Source organism: Sceloporus undulatus, chromosome 2 (genome assembly GCF_019175285.1).
Source record: "Sceloporus undulatus isolate JIND9_A2432 ecotype Alabama chromosome 2, SceUnd_v1.1, whole genome shotgun sequence".
Lineage (NCBI taxonomy): Eukaryota > Metazoa > Chordata > Lepidosauria > Squamata > Phrynosomatidae > Sceloporus > Sceloporus undulatus.
Window position 1 is genome coordinate 228459591 of NC_056523.1, and position 13925 is coordinate 228473515.

The 13925-nt window shown below is 45.5% G+C and overlaps 1 protein-coding gene across 6 annotated transcripts in view; it reads left to right on the forward strand.

The window, feature by feature from the left end:
- PNPLA6 (patatin like phospholipase domain containing 6) overlaps positions 1 to 13925 on the forward strand; it is a 91885-nt gene that overhangs the window by 58436 nt on the left and 19524 nt on the right. For 5 of the 6 annotated variants that reach the window (XM_042448354.1, XM_042448358.1, XM_042448357.1 and 2 more), the window contains exons 23-28: positions 45 to 213; positions 804 to 986; positions 2837 to 2955; positions 3725 to 3881; positions 6821 to 6937; positions 11537 to 11606. In XM_042448354.1, coding sequence (XP_042304288.1) covers positions 45 to 213; positions 804 to 986; positions 2837 to 2955; positions 3725 to 3881; positions 6821 to 6937; positions 11537 to 11606 — 815 coding nt within the window. The remainder of the gene's footprint in view (positions 1 to 44; positions 214 to 803; positions 987 to 2836; positions 2956 to 3724; positions 3882 to 6820; positions 6938 to 11536; positions 11607 to 13925) is intronic. The other variant, XM_042448359.1, reaches the window with a different exon arrangement.

A 13925-nucleotide genomic window follows, 5' to 3' on the forward strand; every position in this document is an offset into this window, starting at 1 on the left:
GGTATGCCATGACAAAAATAGCTTCTCTTGTTCTTTCTCTTCAGCATCCATGAATACCGACTATCTGGTTGGCTGGCCCAGCAAGAGGATATCCATCGCATTGTGCTGTACCAGACTGATTACACCTTGACACCTTGGACAGTGCGCTGCATTCGCCAAGCTGACTGCATTCTCATTGTGGGCCTAGGGGACCAGGAGCCCACGCTGGGTGAGGTAAAGGGTTATTTCATGGTGGCCAGAGTGGGGTGGACCTGGAAAATGAGGCTCCCCTTGCAAGGAAAAGGGGACAAGGCTATTCCACAGCATGGGGCACAGAGAGCTGGACAGATGGCTTTAGTTGTTCCTGCCATACATTGGCCAGAGTGGGTGTAGCTGTGTTAGTCTTTGATAAGCAATTGATTAAAGGGGGCCTTTTTATTAGTTGATTGATGTTGATAACTTTCTTTACTTCAGAGCCTGGAAAAACTGCCTTTTTTGGACTCCAGCTCCAAGAATCCTCCCCATCCCATGCTGGCTGGAGCATTCTGGGAACTCTTGTCCCCAAATATATACATTTCCAAGTTAGGTTTTACTTGAAGTCCTTCCTGCCCTTGTGACAGGCATTGAGGACAGGCATTGTAATGGTCATAGGTTGTTTTCTTGTCTCTTGGGAGTGGTGGTTGCTATTCATTGGGAAGAACTACAGAGAGGATTAAGGGGGCAGTGAAGTGAAGGAAGGTTCCCAACCTTGTGTGTGCTGTGATGGGCATGAAGTCAATGGGACCGACTTCTTCTTTGTCTTCCCCTCTCTATCCTTTACCCAGCTAGAGCAGATGCTGGAGAACACAGCCGTTCGTGCCCTGAAGCAACTCATCCTCCTGCACCGTGAAGATGGTCCCACTCCTGCCCGCACCGTAGAGTGGCTCAACATGCGCAGCTGGTGTTCAGGACATTTACACATCAAATGCCCACGTAGGGTCTTTTCCCGACGCAGCCCCAACAAACTGGTACCCAACAACTCTGCTCTGTGGTTTGGTTTTTCTTCATAGCTCCCCCTCCACCTGTGCTCATACATCCAGAAAGCCTGCTCCATAATCTCATTATTCTGCTTTAGCGGGCCAAATTTATTTGCCCTTCATGAAGATACTACTTCCTCTGAGGGGCAAAACATATTGCAGGAATAATCCAGTTTGAGACCACTCTAACTATCTTGGCTCAGTGCTAGAGAATTTCCCAGTAGATAAGACCCCCACATCCTGTAGTTTGGCTCTCACTCACTTCAGATAGGCAGGCAGTAAAAAGAGACCTTCTGATGACCCCACATGAGTGGAGCTAACCCTAGAAGGCCAGTCTTGTCCTGCCTATCATAACAGTGTTTACTGTTGCTCTGCAACTTCTTCACTACACCCACTCCAGTCCTTTTCCTTCTCTTCGTTTCTCTTGCTGCCTTGGAGGCATGAAGAAAAATTTACTATGGCAAGGGCTCCCAGGATTGGAGAAAGGTCTTGGCTTTGCTGATGACTCTCCCTCTCCTCCAAAGCTGCCACCTTTCATGATGGGAGCACAGGGGATTTCTGCGAACAACTTTACAGTACATGGGAGCCGTGGGAACAGATGGTGAGTGGTATCCCCTCCATGTCTCTGTTTCTCCACATTACCTCCGCCCAGCGCATTCAGGACCAGGGATTAGGGAGGCAGCTGGCCATAAGTTATGGAATCTTCCCTTCTCAGCATCTCTGCCCAGACCGTTTAGAGCCAGGGTTCAGGACACATTCCCTTTGAATTCTTATGAGATGATGTGGAAGGAGGCAGAGGACTCCTCCTCTAGCATGTGCATCTTGGCTGCATGGCTGTAAAGGAAGCTAGATAGGGCCCAGCAGGGGCTGAGGCTTCCAATTCTTTCTTTTTTTTGGCTGTCACAGATAATCCCACAAATAAAGCAGAAAATGCCCTTGCAAGAGGGACCATGCCCTTGCCAGAGGGACTATGGCCTCTGCCACCCACCTCTTTGGGAGAGCACATGGATATAAATCCTCCATCCCCCCTCAAAAGTGGGGAGGGAAGAGAACACTTGTGGGAAGGATGAAGAGAGAGTTCCCTTTACCATCACCACCATCCTGATTGTGCCAGGCTGTACCAAATTGTGGCACTCTTACTGAGAGCAGTTGGAGCCTTTGGCCTCTCCTTTCCATCAGAGATGGTCCCTTCTCAGGATTCAGACATATCTCAGGGAAATGGGGAGCCCTGTCCCACAGCAGCCCCCTCTGTGCCCTTCCCAGCTAACCTATGCAAATGAGAAGGGAATTGAGGACCAAAGCAGCCCCTATATTACTATTATTATAAATAGTACAGATTACTATAAAGCCTGCCTGAGTTCAGAAATGGACATATCACAGGTAAGAGCCAATGCCCCTTTCTGGATAATGTAGTTTTGTGAAATATTTAGCCTTTTCTGTCAGTGAACTCTGGTGTCACAATAAACTACAGTTCCCAGAATTCCCTAACACTGAGCCAGGGCAGTTAAAGCGGACTAAAGATGGATTATTTCTGCACCGTGTTTTGGCCCAGAGGCTCTGCTTGACCTCACATCCTACATATCTGCCCTCCATGTTACTTTTCCCACTGGAGCACTGTCCCTGCTAACCCTACCACAATATTTCCCTCACACCAAATCTCCCTCTAGTTGGCTTTTGATTTGCACTTCTGTGGTGAAAGGTATGAAGGAACACAGGCCTAATTTTGTCAGGCTGTTGAGGACCCTACTGGGAAAGAACAGCCAGATCTGCTTTTCAGACTTGTAGGGTAACCTTATGTCCTCTCTCCCCCCCCCCCCCTCCATTTCCACTGCCTCCTACAGAGGGAGATGTACGAGAAAGTCTTTGAGAAGAATGCTGATCGCCACAGTGACTTCTCCCGCCTGGCACGAGTCCTTACAGGCAACACGATTGCTTTGGTTCTAGGTGGCGGTGGGGCCAGGTAATTTACTCTAAAATATTGGGAATCATAGAATCACAGAATTGTGGAGTTGGAAGATTCATAGAATCATAGAGTTAGAAGCGACCGCAAGGGCCATCCAGTCCAACCCCCTGCCATGCAGGAAATCCAGATCAAAGCATCCCCGATAGATGGCCATCCAGCCTCCATTTGAAGACCTCCAAGGAGGGAGACTCCACTACACTCCTAGGAAGTGTGTTCCACTGTCGAAGAGCGGTCCAACCCCCCACCATGCAGGAACACACAATCAAACACCCCCAACAGATGGCCATCCAGCCTCTGTTTAAAAATCTCCAAAGAAGGAGATTCCACCATTTTCTGAGGGAGTGTGTTCCACTGTTGAACAGCTCTAACTGTCAAGAAGTTCTTCCTAATGTTCAGCTGGAATCTCTTTTCCTATAGGAAACTTAGGGAATGTTTTTAGGAGTGGAAGCAGGGCTTCTATATGTTTTTCTGTATACCTGAACTGGAGAACCACCCTATCCACCCATATACAAAGAGGAGTTTGGTTCTTTCTCTACCATGTTTTAAACCCCTAGACCTGAAGTGAGAGAAACAGATGCTATGTTCAGAATCTAGAAAAGTGGAAAATGTGCCTTCGACTTCACAGTGCCCCAGTTTCCTTGACTTAGTGGGAAGGAGAGACGAAATGTATTCCCCTTCGCTTTTGAACAGCTGAGGGCAAGGTAGGATAACATGCTGCACTGACATTTGATATCTGCTTTAGGCATGGGTCTTCCCTTCCTTGCAGGGGCTGTTCTCACATTGGTGTGATCAAGGCCATGGAAGAAGCTGGACTCCCTATTGACCTGATTGGAGGCACCTCCATTGGTTCCTTCATTGGTGCCCTATATGCTGAAGAGAGGAGTGCCGTGCGCACAAAGCAGCGAGCCAGGGAGTGGGCCAAAGTGAGTATGTGTTGTAGTCCTGTGAACATTTACTAAGTATAGTGGGACTTACTTCTGAGCAGACGTGTCCATTACTCCATTTATTCATTCGAGGCATTAATGGACTGCCTCTTGACCCACCAGGGCTCCTGAGGCAGTGCACATTTGATAAAAACACATTAAAACCATTAAATAAATAACTTTGTTGTCGTGCGCCTTCAAGTCATTTCCGACTTATGGCAACACATTCACAATGTTTTATTGGCAAGATTGGTTTCCAGGAGGTTTGCCTTCCCCTGAGGCTGAGAGCATAGGACATGGCCAAAGTGACTCAGTGGGTTTCATGGCTGAGCTGGGAATTGAACCCTGGTCTCCAAAGTCAAGTCAACTCAACATAGTCAGTTCAAACCACTGTGCCACTCAGGCTCTAAGAACAAATTAAAAACAGTCCAAATTCCTCTTTAAAAGTAATTCTAAAACCAGCCAAACGGTTTTAAAAACAGCCAGAGCAGAAACCTCTAATTTTAAGAGCCAAGGGCCATGTAAAATAGGAGTGTCTTCACTTAGCTTGGCCTTAGTCCTAGAGTCTAGACACTGAACTGTAGGGCATAAAAGAACTGGGCATGGGTGAATAAACTGGAGCTCTATCCAGACAAGCCTGAGTCAGTGCTGTTGATCAGTAGGAAGGCTAATCTGAGACTGGGATGACAGTCTGTTCTGGATGGTGTTGCACTCCCTCTGAAAGATCAGGTTTATAGCTTGGAGGTGTTTTTAGACCCTGTGCTGCTCCTGGAAGGACAAGCGGATGCTGTGGAGAGGAGTGTCTTTATTCAGCTTCAGTTAGTATACCAGTTGTGCTTTTACCTATAGAGGATGCATCTAGTCAGAGAGGTTCATAATAATAATAATAAATAAATAGTTTATTTATATCCCACTTTTCCAATTTTGATCAAAGCGGCGTACAGATTTAAGTAAAAATACATCAGGATAAAAGCAATTCAACATTATCTAAAAACAGACATGATAGCAATAAAAACAACAAGTTCAACTGAGTGGGGGAATCCATAAACATCACAAGGTTATCAGACCGAGGGGGTGATAAAAGAACATCTCATGGGGGAAAGGCTTGAGAAAAGAAGAAGTCTCTAAAGATGTGGTGGAGCGGAACTCATCTGGAAGATTATTCCACAACCTTGGGGCCAAGATGAAAAAGGCCCATTGCAAGGTCCTAGCGTAACATGCAGTTGGGACCTCTAGCAGATTCTTCCCTGCTGACCTGAGTGAGCGGGGCAGATTATATGGGGAGAGGCGGTCCTCCAAGTACCCTGGCTTAATCACCTGCTGATCAGATTACTGTTAAAGTATGTTCTTCTTCTTGTTATTTCTATCCCGCCTTTTCACTAGATTGGGCTTCAAAGTGGCTTACAGTGATTAAAAGGCATTGTTAAAAATATATGAAAAACAAACATTAAAAACAAACATTAAAACAATTAAAAATGAGGAAAATTAAAACAGATTAAAACATATATCATTAGCACACACACCAGCACCATTGGCAATATCCAGCACATCGCGTAATTGTAATCGTCGGGGGGTGGGGGGTGGGGTGGGATATTGGGATATAGGAATGTATTTTTTAACTTCTAAGCCGCCCTGGTTGTGTTGCATAGAGATGGGATGTAATAAATTTTGTTATTATTATTATTATTATTATTATTATTATTATTATTATAAGATTAAAACCAGGTTAAAACACATATCATTAACACACACACACACACACAAACACCATTAGCAATATCCAGCACACTGTTGTTTTTGTTGTTGTTATTATCATTATCATTATTATAATATTTTTATATCCTATCTTTTCACCTGATTGATATTCAGAGTGGCTTACAACAATTAAAAAGCATTGTTTAAAAAGCAATCAGAAAAAATTAAAACCAGGATAAAATATATATCATTAGCATGCACACACGCACCAATGCCATTAGCAATATATCCACCACATTATGTTGCTGTTGTTATTGTTGTTGTTATTATATTTTTGTATCACCAGGTTAGGATTCAAAGTGGCCTACGATGATTAAAAAGCATTGTTAAAAATCCTCCAAAAACAAATGTTAAAACACAATTAAAAAGCAGAAAAAATTAAAACCAGGTTAAAACATAGTATCATTAGCACACATCACCACCAGTGCCATGAACAATATCCAGTACATTGTGTAAGATGGACTCTGCAACATCACTTATCAAACCACTGAGAAGGTCCTCTTCCATGTTCCCCCCAATTGGTCCTGTGAGGGTAAGATGAAGAGAAAGGCCTCCCCAGCAGATCTCCGAACATGGGCTGATTCGTAAGGGAGAATATGATCCTTCAGATTACTTGCTCTTGGCAAGTGTTTGGAAGCTACAGCTAGTGGAAAGTGCAGCAGCTAGACTATTAGGTCTATATTTTAAGAGACCTTATAGCCACACTGGCTTCTCCTTTGCTTCTGATGTCAATTCAAAATGCTGGTCGACCTATAAAGCCCTAAATGGCTTGTCTCCCATATGAGTACGCCCAAAATCTAAGATCGTCATGGGAGATCTTGTTATGTATCTCACCACCCTGTGAGGCTAGGCTAGTGGGTGCATGTGAGAGATCTTTCTTTCTAGCAGCACCTGACTGTGGAACTCCCTCCCCACAGAAGTCAGGCTGACTCCATTGCTTCTTAGTTTCTGGTGAGCAATGAAGATAGACTTACCATAAGTCCTGGAAAACCAGAGAAATCCTAGATGGAAGAGACTAAAAATGTCCTGGCTGGCTGGGTGGGTTGGTTGAAGCAGTAGATCCTGGATTTCTATAGTTTGTCCGAGACTTCAGTCTCCAATGTTTTCACTAAAATTTGGGTCTGAACTTGGGAAGCTCCTGTCTTATACCTCTGTTCCATCACACTTATTTTTCCCTCCCACAGAGCATGAATTCAGTGTTTGCAACAGTATTGGATCTCACCTACCCCATCACCTCCATGTTTTCTGGCTCTGCCTTCAATACCAGCATTCACAAGGTTTTCCAAGACAAGCAGATTGAGGTATGCCTCTGTTTGTGTCAGAGGAAGATTTATTTTCCCCAAAAGCATTTGTGCTCCAGACCCTTATAAACTAATGAAGCTCTGTATTTTTGGTCTAAACTGTCCAAAATGGACTGTGTTCAAATGTTAGAACTTGGAAAAGTTACTTTTTTGAGCTATGGTTTCCAGTATGACACATCCAGCATGGCTAGTAGGTTCTGGGAATTATAGTCCAAAACAGCCACTTCCAAGCTCTGAGAACTTGAGATCTGCTGGTATTACAATCCTTCATTCTCCAAAAGAACTGGCAAATGTAAATCAGACCCATTGGCAATAATCTTTGAGAACTCCTTGAGAACAGGAGAAGTCCCAGCAGACTGGAGGAGGGCAAACATTGTCCCCATCTTCAAAAAGGGGGGGGGGAAGAGGATCCCAACAATTATTGTCCTCAATACCTGGAGCAGATCATTTATTATTATTATATTTTATTTATTTTATTTTTATCCTGCCTTTCTCCCAAAATGGGACCCAAGGCGGCAAACATATAAACAGAGAGTCTGTGAACACCTAGAAGGCAATGCCATAATCACAAAAAGTCAACATGGGTTCCAGAGAAAGAAGTAATGCCAGACAAATCTGATCTCTTTTTTTAATAAAATTACCAGCTTGGTAGATGAAAGGAATGCTGTGGATATAGTATATCTTGATTTCAATAAGGCCTTTGACAAGGTTCCCCATAACATTCTTGCAAACAAGCTTGTAAAATGTGGGCTAGACAAGGCGACCGTTACATGGATTTGTAATTGGTTGTTTGGCCGAACCCAAAGGGTGTTCAACAATGGCTCCTTTTCATCCTGGAGAGAAGTGACCAGTGGGATGCCACAGGATTCTGTCCTGGGTCCAGTGCTATTCAACATCTTTATCAATGACTTGGATGACAGAATTAGGGGCATACTTATCAAGTTTGCAGATGACACCAAATTAAGAGGAGTAGCTAACACCCCAGAGGGCAGAATCAAAATTCAAAATGATCTGAATAGACTAGAAAGCTGGGCCAAAGCTAACAAAATGATATTCAACACAGAAAAATGTAAAGTACTGCACTTAGGGCGGAAAAATTAAATGCAGAGATATAAGATGGGGGACACCTGACTAAACGAAACTACGTGTAAAAGGGATCTAGGAGTCCAAGTAGACCACAAGTTGAACATGAGTTAACAGTGTGATGCAGCAGCTAAAAAGGCCAGTGCAGTTTTAGTCTGCATCAGTAGAAGTGTAGTGTCTAGATCAAGTGAAGTAATAGTGCCACTCTATTCTGCTTTGGTCAGGCCCCACCTGGAATACTTTGTTCAGTTCTGGGCACCACAATTCAAAAAGGATTTTGAGAATCTGGAGCATGTCCAAAAGAGGGCGACTAAAATGGTGAAGGGCCTGGAAACCATGCCCTATGAGAAACGACTTAGAGAGCTGGGGATGTTTAGCCTGGAGAAGAAAAGGTTAAGAGGTGATATGATAACCCTGTTTAAATATTTGAAAGAATGTAATATGGAGGAGGGAGCAGGCTTGTTTTCTGCTGCTCCAGAAACTAGAACACGGAACAATGGATGCAAGCTCCAGGAACAGAGATTCCACCTTAACATACGGAGGAATTTCTTGACAGTAATGGCTGTTGGACAGTGGAACACACTCCCTCGGAGTGTAGTGGAGTCTCCCTCCTTGGAGGTCTTTAAACAGAGGCTGCATGGCCATCTGTCGAGGCTACTTTGATTGAGAGTTCCTGCAAGGCAGGGGGTTGGACTGGATGGTCCTTGTGGTATCTTCCAACTCTACTATTCTATGATTCTATGAAACCAAATGTTATTGCTCTTTTAGCCCCAGATGCATCCTTGAAGGCAGGTTGGATAGAACTTAAGTACTCAGTGTGGTTCTCCTTCGTGGTCTCTGCGAAGCACACAAATGGGTTATTCTGTACCTGCGCAGCAGTTCCGGATCCTATTGAAATCGCTAGGGAAGACTTTTTGGCGGTAGCTCCTCCCACCCTCTATATAGGCAGGATGTCTTTCCGCCCTTTCTCAGTTCCTTTTGTCTGCCGCGTGAGCAGCTTAGGAACCTCATTCAGGAATCGCTCCTCCCTTAGCTTTCGCTTTCGTTTACTGCGTTTGTTCTGACTTCGTTTTGTCTTTGACTACTCTTTGGATTGTGATTTGGTCTTGGTTTTGGACTCCTCGACTATTCTCTCTCTTCATCCCTCGGCTTGGTTGAAAATGTCTGCGCACTCTTTTAAAAAGTGCTCTGATTGTGGGACCAGAATCCCGGCACTTGACGGACACTCCTTGTGCTTTCTCTGCCTGGATAAGGGCCACATTCATGCTTCTTGCCCTCACTGCACAGCCTTCACCCTGCAGGCCAGGAAGAATAGGAAGATGTGCCTGAGATCCATGCTCTACACGCAGATTTTGAAACTTCCCTCCTCCTCTAGAGCCTCTATCAAGGCTGCTACCGCTAAGGGCAAGCTCTCACTTATGGCTTCTGGGGTCCCTGCCAAGGCCACTGCTGCCGAGGGCACTACCCCTTTGTCTCCTCTGAGGGTTCCTGCCAAAGCTACTGCAGCTGAGGGCAAACCCCATACGGATGTCTTTGGGTCCCAAACCCCAGAGAAACCGAGGTCCACAGACCAGGATGTGTCTGGCCACCCATCTTCATCAAAGAGGAGTAAGTCTTCCTCCAAACCGGAGAAAAAGAAGCACAAGTCCTGGGACAAGTCCAAGGACTCATCCCATCACCCCACAAAAAACCTCCGTCTTTCTGCGGACTCTGACACAGACCGCTGGTCCCGTACCGGCGTGACAGCCCAGCCTGCTGACACCGACCTGGGCTCAGTACCATGCGCCCAACCAGTGCCTCAGACCCAGATTCTCCTGATCCCGACTCTCGAGCCCGGCCCAAGACAACCACCTTTTTGCATTCTCTCTCTGACCCCTACCAACTGTCGAAGGGTGAAGAGGAAGCTTCACCCTCACCCATGCGGTGATTCCAGACCGACTCTACCAGACTTCGGAGGTCATTTACTTCAAGGATGAACAAGACTATGATATGTCCTCTGTTATTCCTGAACCCCCTAGACGAGATGTCATCTTTGATCAAGCTACAGGCTCTTATTTCCTGCCTCTTGCTCCATCTGAAGTTCATGGCGGCCGGTTCGTCTCAACTTTCCAACATATTGAACCTACCCTATCTCCACCAAGGTCATCTACTGCATCCATCCCACTTCCGTCTCATCTCTCCTCGGCCTCCCGTCAACCTCTGCTGTCTTCTTGCAAGTTTGCCCTTCGTTGACAGTACCGAGAGCTTCTCAGGCCCTCTCGACCCAGAGGGTCAGATGACATTTTCTCCTTCTCCAAGCAGATAATCCGGATGGGCAAGGCCTTGAACATTGAAGTCCTCCATGTGGACTCTCAAGCCCTTGACACTATTGACGAGAGGGTTCGCAACAAGCTCCCAACTCCAACCTCTGTTGCATTCCTGCTGTCTATGTCCAGAATAGCAAAGAGTTCTTGGCCCACTCTGGCCATGGCCCAACCTTCCACCAGGAAATTGGACAATCTCTACTGCATCACGCCCTTGGAAGAGATTTGGCTCTTTGAACATCCTCGCCCGAATTTGGCAATTGTAGAAGCCTCCCAGGTCCACTCAGCCCCAAAGACGGCTCTGACCCCCCCATGACAAAGAGGGTCGTAAGCTTGACTCTATGGCATGAAAGTTCTACGCCTCTGTAGTTTTGGATCTCAAAATCCAAAACTACTCAGCGTGCATGGCTGTCTACCAACAGCAGCTTTGGAAGAAGGTTCTTCCCCTCTATGAAGACCTCCTTGAAGACAAGAGAAGGATGGCCATGGCCATCCATGCAGAAGCCCATGCATTGGCCTCGCATTAGATTTCATTGGCCTGACACTCTGCTGACTGTACCTCCTGACAGCTTTCGGGTGCCTTGGCCTTCTGACGTCATGCCTGGCTAAGGTCTTCGGATCTAACACCTCAGGCCAAACAGGCTATTGAAGAGCTCCCCTTCAACACCACGGGACTCTTCCATAAGGAGAATGATGAAAACTTGGACTTTAAAAACAAAATGAAGTGTCCTCTCTTCCTTGTCTGCTCTTACGGCGGACCTTTTGGAACTAAGGAAGGGTGGAAAGACATTCTGCCTATATAAAGGTTGAGCAGAGCTACCACCAAAAAGTCTTCCCTAGCGATTCCACTAGGATCCGGAAATGCTGTGCAGGCGCAGAATAACCCATTTGTGTGGATTCGCAGATGACCACTCAATGAACTTCAGTTACAGGTAAGCAACCTGTCCTTCTGTGTCTTTGGGGAGCAGAAATTGACCACATTGTGGAAATAAAGTAATAAGAGGCATGTACATAAATTATTCAAGCTGTAGAATGTTGACTGATTGTTTGCATAATTGGGGTTAGTATAGTTTGTGTGTGTATGAATTTGTGTCCCTGCACATGTGCAAAGTAGAGGCATCCCTCTTTGTGGCTTTTCCCCATCCTTCCCCACACTTCTTGCAGGTAGAGTCCTGTGTGTGATCTCCCTTATCTTCTACTCTGTCCGATTTAGGATCTGTGGCTCCCATACTTTAATGTGACAACAGACATCACAGCATCTGCCATGCGAGTCCACAAGGATGGTAAGTGAGCTTTTGCTCCAGCACAGAGGTCATGAGCTTAGGGTTCAATACACACCTCCCCTCAACACCTTGCCCCTAAAATCAGTAGTGTCCTGGGCTGTACAGCCTCTTATGTCTCTGGCCTCCTAACTGGTAGATGATCAAACCTGTGGATTAGGGAGAGCTAAACAAAAAGAGCCAATGTGGTGTAGTGGTTTGGGCATTGGACTATGCCTTTGGAGACCAGGATTCAGATCCCTGCTCAACCATGGGAACCCACTGGATGACCTTGGGCAAGTCACACTCTCTCAGCCACAGAGGAAGGCAAAGGCAAACCCCCTGTGAGCAAATCTTGCCAGAAAAAAAATTGTGATAAATTTGGCTTAGGGTTGCCATAAATCAAAAGCAACTTGAAGGCACACAACAACAAGGAAAGAGACTCTTTTTCTGTTGGAAATAAAATATGATTAAAAGGAGCAGCTGCTTCAAGAGAGACCTGGGAGAAGTTCTTACCCTTCCTTTTGGTTCCACTCTTTGATTTTAATTCTACATTAGAGAAGGAAACCTTCAGATAGCAGTTGCTCACAGTTCATTTGGCCCCAGTCCATTTTGGCAGTAGATAGGTTTTCCTTAGGGTCACCATAAATCAGAAATTATTGGAAGCGCACAACAACAGAGCACTCAGTTCCTAGCATAGGAAGAGGCCAGAGGCAAGACAGGTGCCCTTGTTGCAACAAACTAACGCAGGTAGATTAGCAGGGATATGACATGAGCTTGTGCCAAGGAGTGGTTGGGGGAAATGGCATACCTGAATTCTTAAGTGAACTCAGGTAAAGAGATCTACACTTAGAGAGTTCATCTTAGAGTTCCTGTGTAATATTCCAGACCCTCAGATTTTAAAATTCTAAATTACAGGCCTGTTTCTAGATTCACTAGTTATGGTACCTAGGTGAGGGTGTGTGTGTTCCTCTGGCCATCAATACTCAGACACGCAGAATTCCCTGGAAGATGCTGTACATTTCCTTCATGTCCTATGCTACTGCTAGCAACTGTTTCTCCAAAATATAGATCCCTTTAGAAGCATTGTTGAACATTCCCAGTATCCCCAGATAGGCCTTTGTGCTATTGTACTTTTTTCCCCTTCTGGACCTCAACCTTTCGTTCTCTGAGTGTTTTTGCACTTCAGCTCGAAAAACCCCAGCCAGTCTAGTCAGGATTCTGGAAGCTGAAACCCAAAACATCCAAAAACCAAGTTTCAAGAACTACTGCTTTCATCCAAGGTCCAAGTTCTTCTTTCACTCATGAGTAAAATTCAGTAAAGATGGTGTCACCTGGAAATGAGCTAAAGATCTTTCTTAAGCCTATTGAATTAGGCTAGGAAGATCTGGGTAGCCATAACAAGTTGATTTGAGCCCTCTTGCTGGCTTAGCCTGTTTTTATTTATTTATAGGACTTGGATAATGCAACACCTTAACAAGGGCACTCACATCTTTCCCTTGTCTCCAGATGCAAATAGAAAGGGGTCAGAATTATTTTGAGGGGAGCCCCATTTCCCTTGGATTGACCAAAATGATTACAAGGCCAATAATCCTGGTATTCAGCAGGATTTTAAACTCGGAAGCAAAGAGAATGCTTTGTAACCTAGGGAAACCAAGACCCCCTTCGCAAATTGCTTTTCATGTCTCTTTGGTAGCCTCCTGAAGCTAGCTTTGGGTCTGCCTCTCTTTGATAACATTTCTGCTATCCACTAAACCCACTAACTGTACTTCACTTACTTTGTTTGCCCCATGTTTTAGAGCAGCCAGTGGGTTTCTCACCCCTGCCATTCCAGGCATGTTGTGGGTGTTGCTAGGTATCCCCTCAGCCCAAGTGGATTCTGTGAGGGGTGGGCAAGCAGTCATCTCTAATAAATGTACTGAATGAATGGATTTTACAATTAGCTTTGGAAGGGGATGGATTGCATTTGGGACAGAGAAGGGAGGCGGGTGGGTTCTGCTGTGTCCCTGCCTCACCCTCCTGGTTGTTGCAAGCATGTGATCTCACCTGGGACATTGTCAGCAGCCATGCCCATCTGCGGGGCAAGGGCAGGGGCTGAGGAAACTGTAAATGCCTGGCTTTCTTCATTTTCTGCCCACTTCCCTGTCTTTCCTAACCCAGCTAACACCTTTCCCCTTCTCCCCACACCTTCAGGTAGGTAAGCTTTGGATACCTACCTCTGTGTGAATGTGTGTGTGCACCTTTTCTCTCTCAAAGAAACCAGAATAAAGAGGAGGAAATTCTCTGTTGCCTCCCAGTGGAGATGGTAGAGAAAAGTATTTGTATGTGTGTGTGTTGGGGGGG